The sequence below is a fragment of the Orycteropus afer genome, unplaced genomic scaffold (genome assembly GCF_000298275.1).
Source record: "Orycteropus afer afer isolate SDZICR_OR568_19922 unplaced genomic scaffold, OryAfe1.0 scaffold00152, whole genome shotgun sequence".
Classification (NCBI taxonomy): domain Eukaryota; kingdom Metazoa; phylum Chordata; class Mammalia; order Tubulidentata; family Orycteropodidae; genus Orycteropus; species Orycteropus afer.
The window spans coordinates 3,118,775-3,132,595 of NW_006921739.1; the positions used below are offsets into that span (position 1 = coordinate 3,118,775).

At 36.5% G+C, this 13,821-nt stretch overlaps 1 protein-coding gene across 1 annotated transcript in view; it reads right to left on the reverse strand.

The window, feature by feature from the left end:
• Positions 1-13,821, reverse strand: part of COL24A1 (collagen type XXIV alpha 1 chain) — a 586,013-nt gene that overhangs the window by 416,231 nt on the left and 155,961 nt on the right. Inside the window, exons 14-18 of the mRNA XM_007946195.1 lie at positions 11,920-11,973; positions 11,799-11,843; positions 11,502-11,555; positions 10,989-11,042; positions 4,912-4,965 (exon numbers count right to left, since the gene is read on the reverse strand). Of these exons, the coding sequence (XP_007944386.1) occupies positions 4,912-4,965; positions 10,989-11,042; positions 11,502-11,555; positions 11,799-11,843; positions 11,920-11,973 (261 nt within the window). The remainder of the gene's footprint in view (positions 1-4,911; positions 4,966-10,988; positions 11,043-11,501; positions 11,556-11,798; positions 11,844-11,919; positions 11,974-13,821) is intronic.

The following is a 13,821-nucleotide window of genomic DNA, read 5'->3' on the forward strand; positions in this document are numbered from 1 at the left end:
ACCTTCCTTCTGAGGAGTGGCTGGTGGGTTTGAACCGCCAGCCTTCTGGTTAGCAGTCAAGTGCCTTAGCCACTATGCTACCAGAGCTCCCCAAATCTGGGATATAGACTTAATTACTCTTCCCTTTTCTTCCCACATCCAATCTATCACCACATCCTGCCAGTTTTATCTGCTGCACTCTTTCTCTACTTCCATGACCCTAGTCCAAGATACTATGAAGTTGTGACTAGATATCTAATTTCCACAAATTTTCTCCCTGCTTTCACACACTCACTCCACACTGTCTCATCTGCACATGCAACCAGAGTGACTTGTACAAACATAAATTGCATCAGATCATTTCACTGCCCTGCTAAAAACTCTGGATGGTTTCCCATTGCACTTAGAACAAAACAGAAGCACTTTATTTTTCTCTACAAGGTCCTACCTGATGTCCCCTGTCTACTTTTCCAACCTCACTGTAACCACTTTCTTCTTCACCCACTCTGCTCACTCCAGTTATGCTGCCATTCTTAAACCAGCGAAGCTTTTGCTGCCTTGGGGCTAGACATTTCCTTCTGCTTGCCATGGTGGTGGTGGTAGCTAATGCATATCAAGTGCTTTCCGTTAGTCAGATGCTCACATCTTTTGCATGTTTACATTTAATCCTCACAAGTGTCTGAGGTTGACACTATTGCTGTTTCCATTGTACAGACGAGGAAAGGCCCAGTGAGTTTAAGAAATTTGTCCAAGGTAAATGCCTCAGTTCTCATTCAGAAGTGATTAAACCCCAAACTATGGTACTTTTCAGATATTAATTCAAATCTTTTATCATCCAATAATTAGGAAAATTTTTCACAGAAGCATATAATTAGATCTCACCATTTGGCCCCTAATCACAAAGGCCTTAATACCATGAATTTCTGTCCTGCTATTCAACAATTAATGTGTTTTTATTGAAGAGTGAGCTAAATCTCTCATTTTGCTTTAGTTTTGGCCAGTTTGAATTTAAAGTCAAATTTGCAATCTGTTTCCAATAAGATGTACAGGACTTCTTTGCCTAGATTTTGGATACAAGCTTTTTGAACCTCACATGAGTTATTGAAACAAGTCAGAAATTGTTTCATGAGTCCCCAGTTGCTCCCCTGATGACTTGTCACAGAGCTCCTCAAGCTCCCTCCACCTGCGTGCACACAGTCCTCTTACTCTTGGGGTTTGGTGTCCTATTTATAGAGAAAATAGAACATATCCTATTCGACCTTTGTCAATTTCTTTCTACTTTTTCAATTAATCCCTACATTGATACTCTGCATAACTCATTTGTTTTCTATCTCCCTCTCTTTAAACAAATGAATTTAATTTTGAACTTCCCTCTAAGTGTTAATTTAGGTGCAATATGCAAGTTTTTATAGTGATATTTTTCTCATTCAGTTATATATGTTTTCTAACTTTCATTGTAATTTTTTTTTTCCTTTTCAGACCATGAGCTACTTTGAAGTGTGTTTTCCAGTTACTACAATTTATTTTGCTGCTCTTTTATTGTTAATTTAAGACTTAATTACACTGTAGGCAGAGAATGTAGCTTTCTGAGGGTGAGTTCCAGATGTAGTATTTTGAAACCTTGTTTTATATGTTATCCCTAAAAAATGTCATTTAATATAGTTACATATAATTAATATAACTGCTTCATCTAATACCTCTATGCGGATGACTGTACAAATATGTACCTCTAGCTACTCTTCTCTTCTGAGCTTCAGGCCTATAGTTTTTTATATACTTATTAGATTAGTTACCTGTATATCATGCAGGCAGTCCAGCCTTAAATTCAAAACCAAAACATTGTCTACCCTGCTATGCTTTTCCTGTATCCTCTATTTTTAGAATGGTGATCCTCCTTCTCCCAACTGTTCAAGCAAAAAATAGTTAAAGTGTCTTTTATTCCTCCTTCTCATAAACTGGATGAACTGAATTAAATTATTCAAATACTTGAAATTATACTTCCTAAGTATCTCTTGAAGTCATTTTTTCCTCTCTATTGTCACAGATTTTGCCTGGCTTTAGGCTATCATCATTAATATGTTGGTCTACTGCACTGTCTTCTTAAAATGAGAACTCTGCTGGGGTAGTGCGGAAGGCATTTGACTGCTAACCAGAAGGCTGGCAGTTCAAACCCACCAGCCACTCCTCAGAAGGAAGATTGGGCAATCTACTTCTGTAGAGATACTGCCTCGTAAGTGGCCTTTAATTCGTCTTCTTGTCTTCACTTCCTTCTTCTCATCCATGCTTCTTCTTGTTACCAGACATATGTCTCAAACTCAAGTCTGATAATTCTATTCTCTTCCTTAAAAATATTTGATCATTACTTACAGGATAAAGTATAAATTTAGTACAAAACTGTAAACCCCTGTACCTGAGAAAATCCATCTGCTTTGGAAGTGTTAACTTTTCAGGCTTTATATATGTGGTACTTGTTGTTTTTGTGTCAACTTGGCTGGGCCTGGTTGAGTGGCTGGGCAGCTGGTGGTAATTATTCCCCATGATGAGACTGGCAATCAACTCCATGGTAGGATCTACTACAAGCAGCTGAGTAGCTGCCTTTGGGATGTGGTCTGCTTCCTGTATATAAGGAGAGCTTTGAGAATGGTCTCTTGCCTATGGCACACTTGGACCCTGCGTGTAGCTGTGTTGTTGCTCAGCAGCCTGCTATGCTCTGTCGACCTTGGGACTTACAGTGGACCTAAGTAATGGCCTGCCATGTGGTTTGGCAACATTGGGACTGTGCCTTTTTATTGGGATGTCCTAAGGAACATCCCATCTATACCATCTGTAATTGAAACCTTGGGGCTTCTCAGCCTCAGCAGCTGTTTGAGTGAAAAAAACACCTCTAGCTCCAGTGGGCCGGCAGCAGGAGGCAGAGCTGGTTGAGGGGCTTTCACCCAGCCCCTAGAGCCTGGTACTCTGAACTTGGACTTAAGGCCTCCAAATTGTAAGAATAAACTCCTGTTTGTTAAGGCCTTCCCGTATGTGGTGTATTCTTGTCAGAGAGGCACTAGGTAACTGGAACAATATACTGTCAAACATACAATTTAAAGTAATTTCTTAACCTTCAGTTCTATTAAAACCATAATGTTGAGAAGGATTTGGGTAAGTGTTACCTCACAAATGTTGCTTAAGTACCATATTTTTATGAGTAAGAACAAGTTACAATCTTTGGATTGGGTTTCATTTCCCAAAACAATCTTGCACCAATTTTTGTGAGAGTACAGGACACATGTTTCCATGTAATACAGGTAAAGAGGAAGAATGGGCACAGAGTGACACGGTGTCACAGGATCTTGCACTAATAGTATAGAAATCAGAGCCTGTGAGATAATGTTTTGAATGGTGATGGCAAATCATAAAATCCCAAAAGAGAAAACAGAAACATCTTTGGAAGTCTAAGTAATGAGCCAAAACAAGGCCCAGGTATCTTTTAACTTGGCTTTCATGAGAGGAAAGAAAATTATGCAAAACCATATTGATAGCAAGGAGGTAACACAGCCCTTGCTAAGGCACATCCCGTCTGTACCATCTGTAATTGCAGGTACAGTAGAACAATTCATGTTCACAATGGTAACCTTTAAAGATAATAAAGGTCAATTAGGCTCTGTACCCTCAGTATGAGAAGGGAAGCATAAATATCATTCGTTCAAGGGATGTTTTCATTAAAAATGATTAAAATTAAAGAATACAAAGAGATAAACTTGTATCAACCTGAAGTTTTAATTACTTAAAACAACTTTTTTCCATTCAGAATGATGACATCAACATGTTGGTGTGTTTTACCTCCCTATTAATTTGGCTGATAACCAGAAGGTTGGTGGTTCACAAACCCACCAGCTGCTCTGCAGGAGGAAGATGAAGCAACCTTTTCCCATAAAGATTAACAGCCTTTGAAACCCAGTGGGGGTCGTTATGAGTTCAAATTAACTTAATGGCAATGAGGTGGGTTTTTTTTTTGTTTGTTTGTTTATTAATAAAACCAGATGTAATGCTTTTTTGTGGATTTCTGAACTATCAATTGCCAATTGTTTTTAAATTAAGCAATAAGTAAGAATGGGCATTTGCTAAAAATCAGCCAGCCTTGAAAGAGAGCTACAGAGTAAGAAATGATTTTATGGTTCTTAAAGGTAGAAGTTCCAAGTACAGTACTATTCCTAGAAACTCGGCCCACTGCTCTGACACTATGGAGACTTTATTACTCTGATTGATGGGGGTATACTGAAGCCAAATTAATTTTTTTCTGGGTTTTACTGCTACATCTATGATTTTGAATTGGATATGTATGTACATTTACATGTACATATATATGTTAGCTTGTATTCCTGAGCTTAAGTGAGCTTTAGAAGCCTTCTTTCCATGTGGTATATCCATGGCTCATAATATGATTCAACAAGAACCTAAATATTTCATCTCAGCTTTTCCAGAAAAGAAAGGTGTTCTAAAACAAGTATTAAGCCATAGTAAAAATTTAAATATACAAACCTATTTGATACATGTACTACAGACATAACCATATTTATTCAAGAATATAATATTCAGTGAATATACATATAGCAAGAATTGGAAGCATTTTGTATGAAAACTTCTGTGGAGTTTATGCCATAAGATTTTCTTTTAAGTCCCAAGGATGTGTTATTAATATTGGAGAGAACAAATAAATCAGTTTTGATCTACTCAGGTCTGAAATGTAGCTGATACTGTTTTCTGTTTCTTTGGGGTCTTGTTACATCCCTCCTGGCATGACAGAAAAAAGTTGAGCTAAATTATTTACACAGATATAAATGTAAAAAAGAATCTTCATTAATCCTATTACATAAAAACATGTTTTAGAGATTAAATTTAACTTACACAATTTTTGTGTCAAATTTATTTTTTCCACCCACATTTTACCTCTGGTCCTGGAGGGCCAGATGGTCCCTGGGGTCCTGGGTCACCTGTTTGGCCCTAAAATGGGAGAAAATTTCAAAATACAAATATTACTTCAAAAAATACAATTTTAAAAAGAATCACTCATATTACAAGCAAATAGCATTCAATATATTATTTCAAAGTTGTTATGACTTTTCAGACAGACTTAAAATAACTTGTAAATATCATCATTGTGGAAAACATCTTTAGATAAACATTTAAGAATCTAATATATATTTACTCCTAAGTATTAGAGATACAAACAAGTTAGTGCTCAAACCAAGAAAAAAAAAAAAAGTATGTGTATGTTTCTTTACTTCTCCAGGGGTAAAACCCCAAAGCTTTGACTCAGTAAGGAATAGAGGTATAGATGAGGAAAAGTTTTTATAAATAACCAGTCCTAGAACAAAATTCTCCACTTTATACCATAAGTGGCCTCATGAAGTAATTAAGACTCACTTGGATTTAAATTCTTGTTTAATCTCTCTAAGGCTCACTTTTCTCACCAATAAAATAGGAATAATAACAACAGAACTAACATACTCACAGAATCATGTAGTGGATTAAATGAGACAACAAATGTAAAATGCTTAGCACAGTGCCTGGCACATAGAAAGTATTCATTAAATGGTAATAAATTTTCATCTTTCCCTCTCTGCCCACTTTCCTCTCCTACCTAAAACTTAGAATTCTACAGATTACTTTGTTCCTCTAACAAAAGTTTTGAAGATTTTTGTTTTAATATTTAGTAAGTCGGTTTCTGACACTCAGGTTAAAGATATGAAATCAGGGATGGAGAGAAAGGTGAGAAGACAGAAAAGTGGGTATAAAGCCTGAAAGTAGAGAGGGCTGGCAATGCTCTCAAGAGAAGAAAGTATACAACAGGGAAGGTCAGTAAAATGATGATAGCCTTGCTTGAATTTATTATTTATGTCATCATAAATTTCTATACAAGCCTAAATTTTATTTAAATTGGCTTCAAATCACATAAAATTGCATGGAGTTACCCACCTCCAAAGGACATAAGCAAGTCTCCCATGTGTACTGAATCTTTTCTCATACAAAGCTAGAGTATTTGGACATAATATAACCACAAACAGAAAGGTAATGGAATATTATGTAAAGGCTTGCTTAAGTCCTCCATCCTCCAAATAAGCAAAAACTGTGATCTCTCAGGATAAGTATCTAAATCTAAGGGAGACTTCAATTCTTAAAATGAAAAGCACCTTTCTCCCACACAGAGATGGCGTTCTCATTGCAGCCCTCTAGTGGCAAAATTCAACCAAGTAGCTAAATTGCAAGCAGGGAGAGGCCAGGGCGGGGAATAGCATACCCTACATCTTTGTTTTCAGAAAAATTGATTAACTAATAACTGAATATTTAAAAACATAAATTGTAGAATAATTTTTCATTCTTCAGAATAATTTCATTTTGAAAACTTCAATTGCAAGATTCTTTTGAATTCCAATTCTCTTTTTTAAAAACTGAGTTTTCAAATAGTTTTAGAGAATAAAATCTCAATTAATGCTTAAGTAGACTATAAATGACAAAAACTTCTACTTATAAAATGAAAAAAATTATCTTTGTTTTTTTTAAGGAAAGAATTTGTTACTTAAGTTCAGAGTGGTAGTTTTCTTAATTTTTATGAAACAGTGAAAGTTTCCCTAAACAAGAACATAAAAACCCTCAGGAATAGAAATTCTTATGTTGTCATTGTCAGGTGCCATTGCGTAGGCTCTGACTCATAAAGACCTCAAGCATAACAGAACAAAACCCTTTCCAGTCCTTCCCCATCCTCATGATTGTTGCTAAGTTTGAGCCCACAGTTGCAGCCACTAGGTCAATCCATCTTATTGAGACAATTCCTCTTTTTTTTTTTTAAATTGTGATTAGAGTGAAAATTTACAGAGCAAATTCACTTCCATACAGCAGTTCACATACACTTTGTCTCATGACATTGACCACAATTCACCACAATGCAACAGCTCCCCTCCCACTTCTCAACAGTCACCTCTTCCCTGTGTCCATCCCTCCATGCACCCCTGCCCCCGACCTCTCTCCCTGTGCATAAACAACCCTTGTTTCTCCCATGGTTGTTCTCTCCACGGACTGTATTTACCTCAGGTAAATGTTCAACTCCTATGCCTGTCTCTTGCTTGGCTGGAAGCCACAGGTGTGGGTTTGGCACTTCCTCTTTTTTGCTCACCCTCGGCTTTACCAAGCCTTCTCCAGGACTGGTCCCTCCTGATAACATGTCCAAAGTATGAGAGACAAAGTCTTGCTAACCTCACTTCTAAGGGGAATTCAGCTATATCGCTTCTGAGACAGATTTGTTTGTTCTTCTGGGAGTCTATAGTTGTGGTAGTTAAGGTGGTATGTCAACTTGACTGGGCCTGGTTGAGTGGCTGGGCAGCTGGATGTAGTTACTCCCCATGGTGAGACTGGTAACTAACTCCACAGTGGAATCTACTGGACCAGCTGAGTAGCTGCTTTAGGGATGTGGTCTGCTTCCAGTATGTAAGAAGCTGTTTGAGGAAGGTCTCCAGCTTTTTGGTATATTGAATCTTGCATGTAGCCAAGTCATTCAGCAGCCTGCCATATCCTACCGATCTAGGAACTTTTTCTGGACTTGAATTATCAGCCTGTCATATTGTCTGTTAATATCAGGACTGTGCCTTTTACTTGTCAACCTTGAGTTTGTCAGCCTGAGCAGCCAGCAGCTGCCTGGGCGAAGAAAAGCCTCCAGCTTCAGTGGATCAAGAGAAGGAGACAAAGCTGAAACCCAAGGTGGAGGGGCTTTCACCCAGCCTGTAGAGCCTGGCACTTTGAACTCAGACTTCTAGCCTCTGAAATTGTAAGAGAATAAACTGTTGTTTGTTCAAGCCATTCCATTTGTGGTATGTCTGTTAGAGCAACACTAGATAACCAAAACAATAGTATATTCAATATTCTTCACCAACATCATCATTCAAATGCATCACTTCTTCTTTGGTCTTCCTTATTTATTGTCCAGCTTTTGCATACATGTGAGGCAACTGAAAATACCATGGCTTGGGTTAAGCGCACCTTAGTCCTTGTGGTAGTTAAAGTTGTATGTCAACTTGACTGAGCCGTGGTTTGGCAGCTGGATGTAGTTATTCCCCAAAATGAAACTATAATCATCTCCATGGTGGAATCTGCTGTGAGATATTAATCAGTGGAAAAGGGAGCTGCCTTTGTGGGGGTAGGCTGCTTCCAGTATATATGGAAGAGCTTTGGGAAAGGTCTCTAGCTTATTGACACATTTTGGATCCTGCATTTGGCTGACTCTTCCTTAACTTGCCATGTTGCCTGCTGATACTGGGATTGTGCTATTTTATTGGCTGATCTTGGGTTTGTCAGCCTTAGCAGTCAGCAGCTGGGTGAGTTAAGAAAAGCCGCCAGCTCCAGCAGGCCTGGAAAGGCACAGAGCTGAAGCCCAAGGTCAAAGGGCCTTCAACCAGACCTTAGGGCCAGCACTCTGAGTTCGAACTTCTAACTTCATAAATGTAAGAGAGTAAATTCTTGTTTGTTAAAGCCATTCACCTGTGGTATTGCTGTTATATCAGCATTAGAGAACCAAGACAGTCCTCAAAGTGACATCTTTGCTTTCCAACACTTTGCCACAGATTTGCCCAGTGCAAGAAACCATTTGATTTCTTGACTGCTGCTTCCTTCCATGGGTATTGGTTGTGGATCAAAGTGAAATGAAATCCTTGACAACTTCAATCTTCTCTCAGTTTATCATGATGCTGCTTACTGGTCCAGTTATGAGGATTTTTGTCTTCTTCATGTTGAGGTGTAATCCATACTGAAAGCTGTAGTGTTCAATCTTCATCAGTTAAGTGCTTCAAGTTCTCTTCATTTTGAGCAAGGAAGTTGGTGCCATCTTCACATCACAGATTGTAATGAGTCTTCTTCTAATCCTGATGCCATGTTCTTTTTCATATATGCAGCTTTGTGGATTACTTACTCAGCATACAGACTGAATAAGTATGGTGAAAGGATACAACCCTGATGTACACCTTTCCTAATTATAAACTATGCAATACTCATAGACTCACAGAGCTACCAGTAAACTTAAATATAGTCCAATTTTCATTTTAAATATGAAAACTGGATAGCATAGTAGTTAAATACCCAAGGTCATACAGAAGGCTGGTGTCACAGGTGGGACTAGAATCCAGGTCTCTATTCCTTAAGCTTGTGATTTTTCTTTTTATAACATGTTATCAATATCTATTGAATCAAAGAGTAAGGGTCATTAAAAATGTTTGCTTTATGTAGACATGATATTTTACTACTTTTCTCAAGAACTTAACTCTAAAGCATAAAAGAATCATACAGATATTATTTATTCATTAGTATTGGACTTAGATATATGTTATATCATTTCCTCTTTTTATTGTCAAAGGTTTAGAAAATGCTCATATATAAAAAATAAAGATGTAAAAAGTTGGTGTTTATTTTGCCAATCACTACACATATTGGAAGTCTTTGTTATGGTTTAGAATCAACCTTGATAAACAGAAGCTGTGGGTTAGCTATTTCTAATGCCATTCACATTTTTTTGCAGTTTTTTTATATTCAACTCCAGGTCTTAAATCTAGGTACAATGATGACTGGGTTAACCAACAAGAGTCCAATGTGGAAAACTAGTAAAAGTAAAGGTCTCACCAGCCAGCTATCAAAGAAATGAAATCTGTTGCTGTGGATTCCAACTCAAGGAGACCTTATAGGGCAGATAAGAACTGCCCCACAGTGTTTCCTATCTCATAATCTTTACAGAAGCAGACTGCCACATCTTTCTCCCGTGAAGTGGTTGGTGGGTTTGAACTGCTAAGTTTTTGGTTACCAGTTGAGTATTTAACCATTGCACCACCATGGTTCCTTTTCAAACCAAATAGATTACAAAAATTATTCTTGAGTTAAAGAATTCCTAAGAGATGTATATAAAGTATTGTCACTGTTAAAAGTCAGAAAGAATGTAGTACATAAAATTCTGTAACTTAATTCCTAAGATACTAGTATAAGTAATGCTGAGACGGGAGGGTGGAGTTAGAGATAACACTACTAATTGCTCAGGGAAATAACATTTTTTTTAAAATGTACACTTTAATGTAATTTTAACAAATTATGACTCTATTCTCTATATTTAATTTTTCTACAATCACCTTCACTTTATGTTGTAATTGATATTAAAATCCTAAAATATTAAGTCCTAAAACAGAATGCCACAATGGTTAAGACTCTAACATACCTGATTACCTCTTACTTAGTAACTATGGGACTTTGGATAAATTACTTAATTCTCTGTGTTTTAGTTCTCTTAGTTTATAAAACAGGGATAATAATAGTATCAATTTCATAGCATTGTTCTCAGGATTAAATATATAGTCCTTAAAATAGTGTCTGGTTCTTTGTAAACATTCAGTAAAAGTTAACTGTAAAAATAATAACTTCAATGTGCAGATATATACTTATGACTCATATCTTAACAATTTATTGAAATTATTTTATTTATTCAATTATTTTAGTTTTATAATTTGTTAAGTTTTAGTTTTATAATTTGTTAAGTTTTATATTAACTATGATGAGGCTATCTTTTCCATTAATAGATGTCCAAAGGTTATAAACAAGAGTGTGACATGCTCTTTTCTTCAGAGTGTTTCCTTAATGAAAAAGATATTTGGAAATACTTAAAATGTTATTGAAGGTACTTTATATCTTCTGGCTTCAAAACATGTTATTTAGCTTAAATACTATTTATAGTAAACAAAATCCAGGAAAATAACATGATCTAGATCTTTAGAATTCCCAGAAACTTGGCTTTGTCTGGGCATGAGGGAAGTGGGTAAGTGAGGTCCAATAGTGTATGGAATGTGAAGAGAGTGCTTGAGGAAAAAGCTTTATTTTAGAACTGACAAGGGAAAATGTAAGGCTGGTAGACTTATATCCTATTAACACCAACCACTATCAAGGCTGATGCTATGGAATTCATTCAGTTAGTCAGAGACAGCAAAATAAAAGTTCAAACCTACTGAAGGTCCTGGCTTTCCTCTCATTCCCTGAGGTCCTGGCAAACCAACGGCTCCCTAAAAAAAAAAAAAAAAAAAACCAGAGAAAAGTAATTATATAACAAAAGGCAGTGGTGCCAGTATTTACAAACTACTAAAATATTTCATGTTGTTGTTATGTGCCGTCGAGTCGGACCCGACTCATAGCGACCCCTCCTTGGGTTTCCGAGGCGGTATCACTATGGAAGTAGATTGTCCCATCTTCCTTCCGAGGAGTGGCTGGTGGGTTAGAACCTCCAGCCTTCTGGTTAGCAGTCAAGTGCCTTAGGCACTATGCTACCAGAGCTCCTAAAATATTTCATGGAAGTGGTCTAAAGAATTGAGAAAACTGTTTCAAAGAAGACATGTAAAACTATATTGACTGCATATTCTAATAAAATACATGGTTAAAATAATGAGTACTCTTTTCTTTTGAAAGAGTTCACACAGTCTCATGGCTTTTGTAAATTTACATAAAATTAATGGTATAAAAGTTACCTTGTCTCCAGGATACCCTGATTCTCCGGGCTCTCCTGCAATGCCTTGTTCACCCTGGAGAGCACAATTTTATACAAAGGCATTTATTCACTATGACATGACAATATTATATAAGAAAAATATAATCATTAAATAATAATGCATCTCTTTTTCCTACTTCTGAGAAAATTGATATATACTTGCTAATATAGATTAGACTTAGTAAATGAAAACAAATTATTTTATAAGTTGTGTTGAGTTAAAAGAAAAAAATATGATAAGAAATTATCTCTATGATAATGTAAACATTTAAATCACCTTATCACCTTTGATTCCTGGTAGCCCCTTATTCCCTGAGAGACCCTAAAAAAAAAAGTGATATTTTGTAACATCACAGAGAAATTAAAGGGAAATATCCATTACACATATAAAACCATACCATTAGGCCAGGAATTCCAGAAGGTCCAACTGGTCCCACAGGGCCAACACTGCCCTGAAAAGCAGCAAGAAACAAAGGCACGTTAAGCATCCACTAGGATTGCACTTGACTGCTAACCAGAAGGCTGGCGGTTCAAACCCACCAGCCACTTCTTGGAAGGAAGGTTGGGCAATCCTGCTTCCGTAGTGATACCACCTCGGAAACCTAAGGAGGGGTCGCTATGAGTCGGGGCCGACTCGACGGCAAATAACAACAACAACAAAGGATTGAAAAACAATGCGGTAAAATTAGTTAATCAACCCAGAAATGGTCATCTCACTAAGGTCCCCACACATGCCTTGGTCTTCAATACTTCTTTCCTCTCCACATTCAAATATCCTACCAATCTTTCAAACCTTAGCCAACTTCATCTTATTTCTTGAAGCCTTCTCCTACTGGTCTAGTCCACAAGGATCCTTCCCTCCCTTATGCTCCTATAACACTGTCCATGACACTCATCTTGCAATATTTCCCCTATTAGATGGTATCTTAAAGATAGGGAGTATATTTCAGTGTCAAGCACCCTGAAGTATTTAATAAATATTTTGTTTGATTGCCGTAGATTTTTATTTCACCCTTTTATTCAGCAAATATTTATTGAGCAGTTACTATATGCTAGGCATGCTAATAATTTCATTTCATAATCTGAAATTTGCAGCATGAGAAAATTTACCATAATTTCAAAGATAAATTGAGTAGTGGAAAAGAAAAAAAAGTTCTACTCTAGATTTTCTCATTCTTTCATTGTTCAAATATAATGAGTATAATGGATACCAGACACTGTAGTAGTTTGAGGAAATAAAGACAAAAAGACATAGTCTTCATATTTCTCAGTTTAATGCTCCAAAGAAAGATTTCTCTAAAGAGAACTACAACTATAGTCTCCTGAAAGCATGAGACTTAAAACAATTCCTTCAATATGTCATCTTCCCTTTTATCTTCTGAGACCATGTTGGATCAGTCTTCCCTCTTATGACTTCCAAATGTTAAGGAATTTTAAAAGTTGTATTTTTGACAATCCTGAAAATATTTTATTTAGTAATCTCTGATGTTTCTCCAATCCCCTTTACTTAGAATCCAAATTTCATAGGATAGCATCACAAGTCCTCAATTCCAGGTGCCTACCAACCTGTGTAATCTTACCTCTTTCCATTTTCCCCATGCCCTTTATGTCTCCCTCCCTCAAACCATACATATCTTCACTCATCACCTGCCTTAAGCCTTTGGAAGTAGTTCCCACTACTTGGACGCCCTTCTACTTACACTACTTACTACACTGCACTGTACTTCTCTTTCTGTCTTCCTACTCTGTACATTCTGTGAGATCAAAGTATTTTTTTTCTAAGCCCTAATGTAATAACTGACACATAATCCTTTTGAAATAAATGAGTATGGAATGAATAATGAAGAAAGTATTCAACTTATAAAAACAAGTTTAAAACAGTGATTTTTAGAACCCTTATCTTCCAACCTAAGGGTATTTCTAATAGTCTACATTGACATAGTACAAATTTCAGAATGGAAAATATGACATCTTTACTTCTGGATGAGTCCTAAAGTTTGCAAAATAGAACTAAGATAAATTATTTCCCATGTGTTTAATCCTGAAATATATGGGACTGTGAGAGTTAAAGGGTAATACTTTCCAACTTAATAAATAGATATGCAATATTACTACATCATTGCTTGCAATTCTAAATTCTGTCAATAGGAAACAATTATTTTTATGATTACAATGGCTAGTTTATCCAAAGTTCAGTATGCTTCAAAGTTCATAGCTTTAAAACTATGATGGGCTCACAAATACATTAAATACCTCTGTTTGAAAATTATATGGTGATAAACCATTCCAGTGCAAAAAAA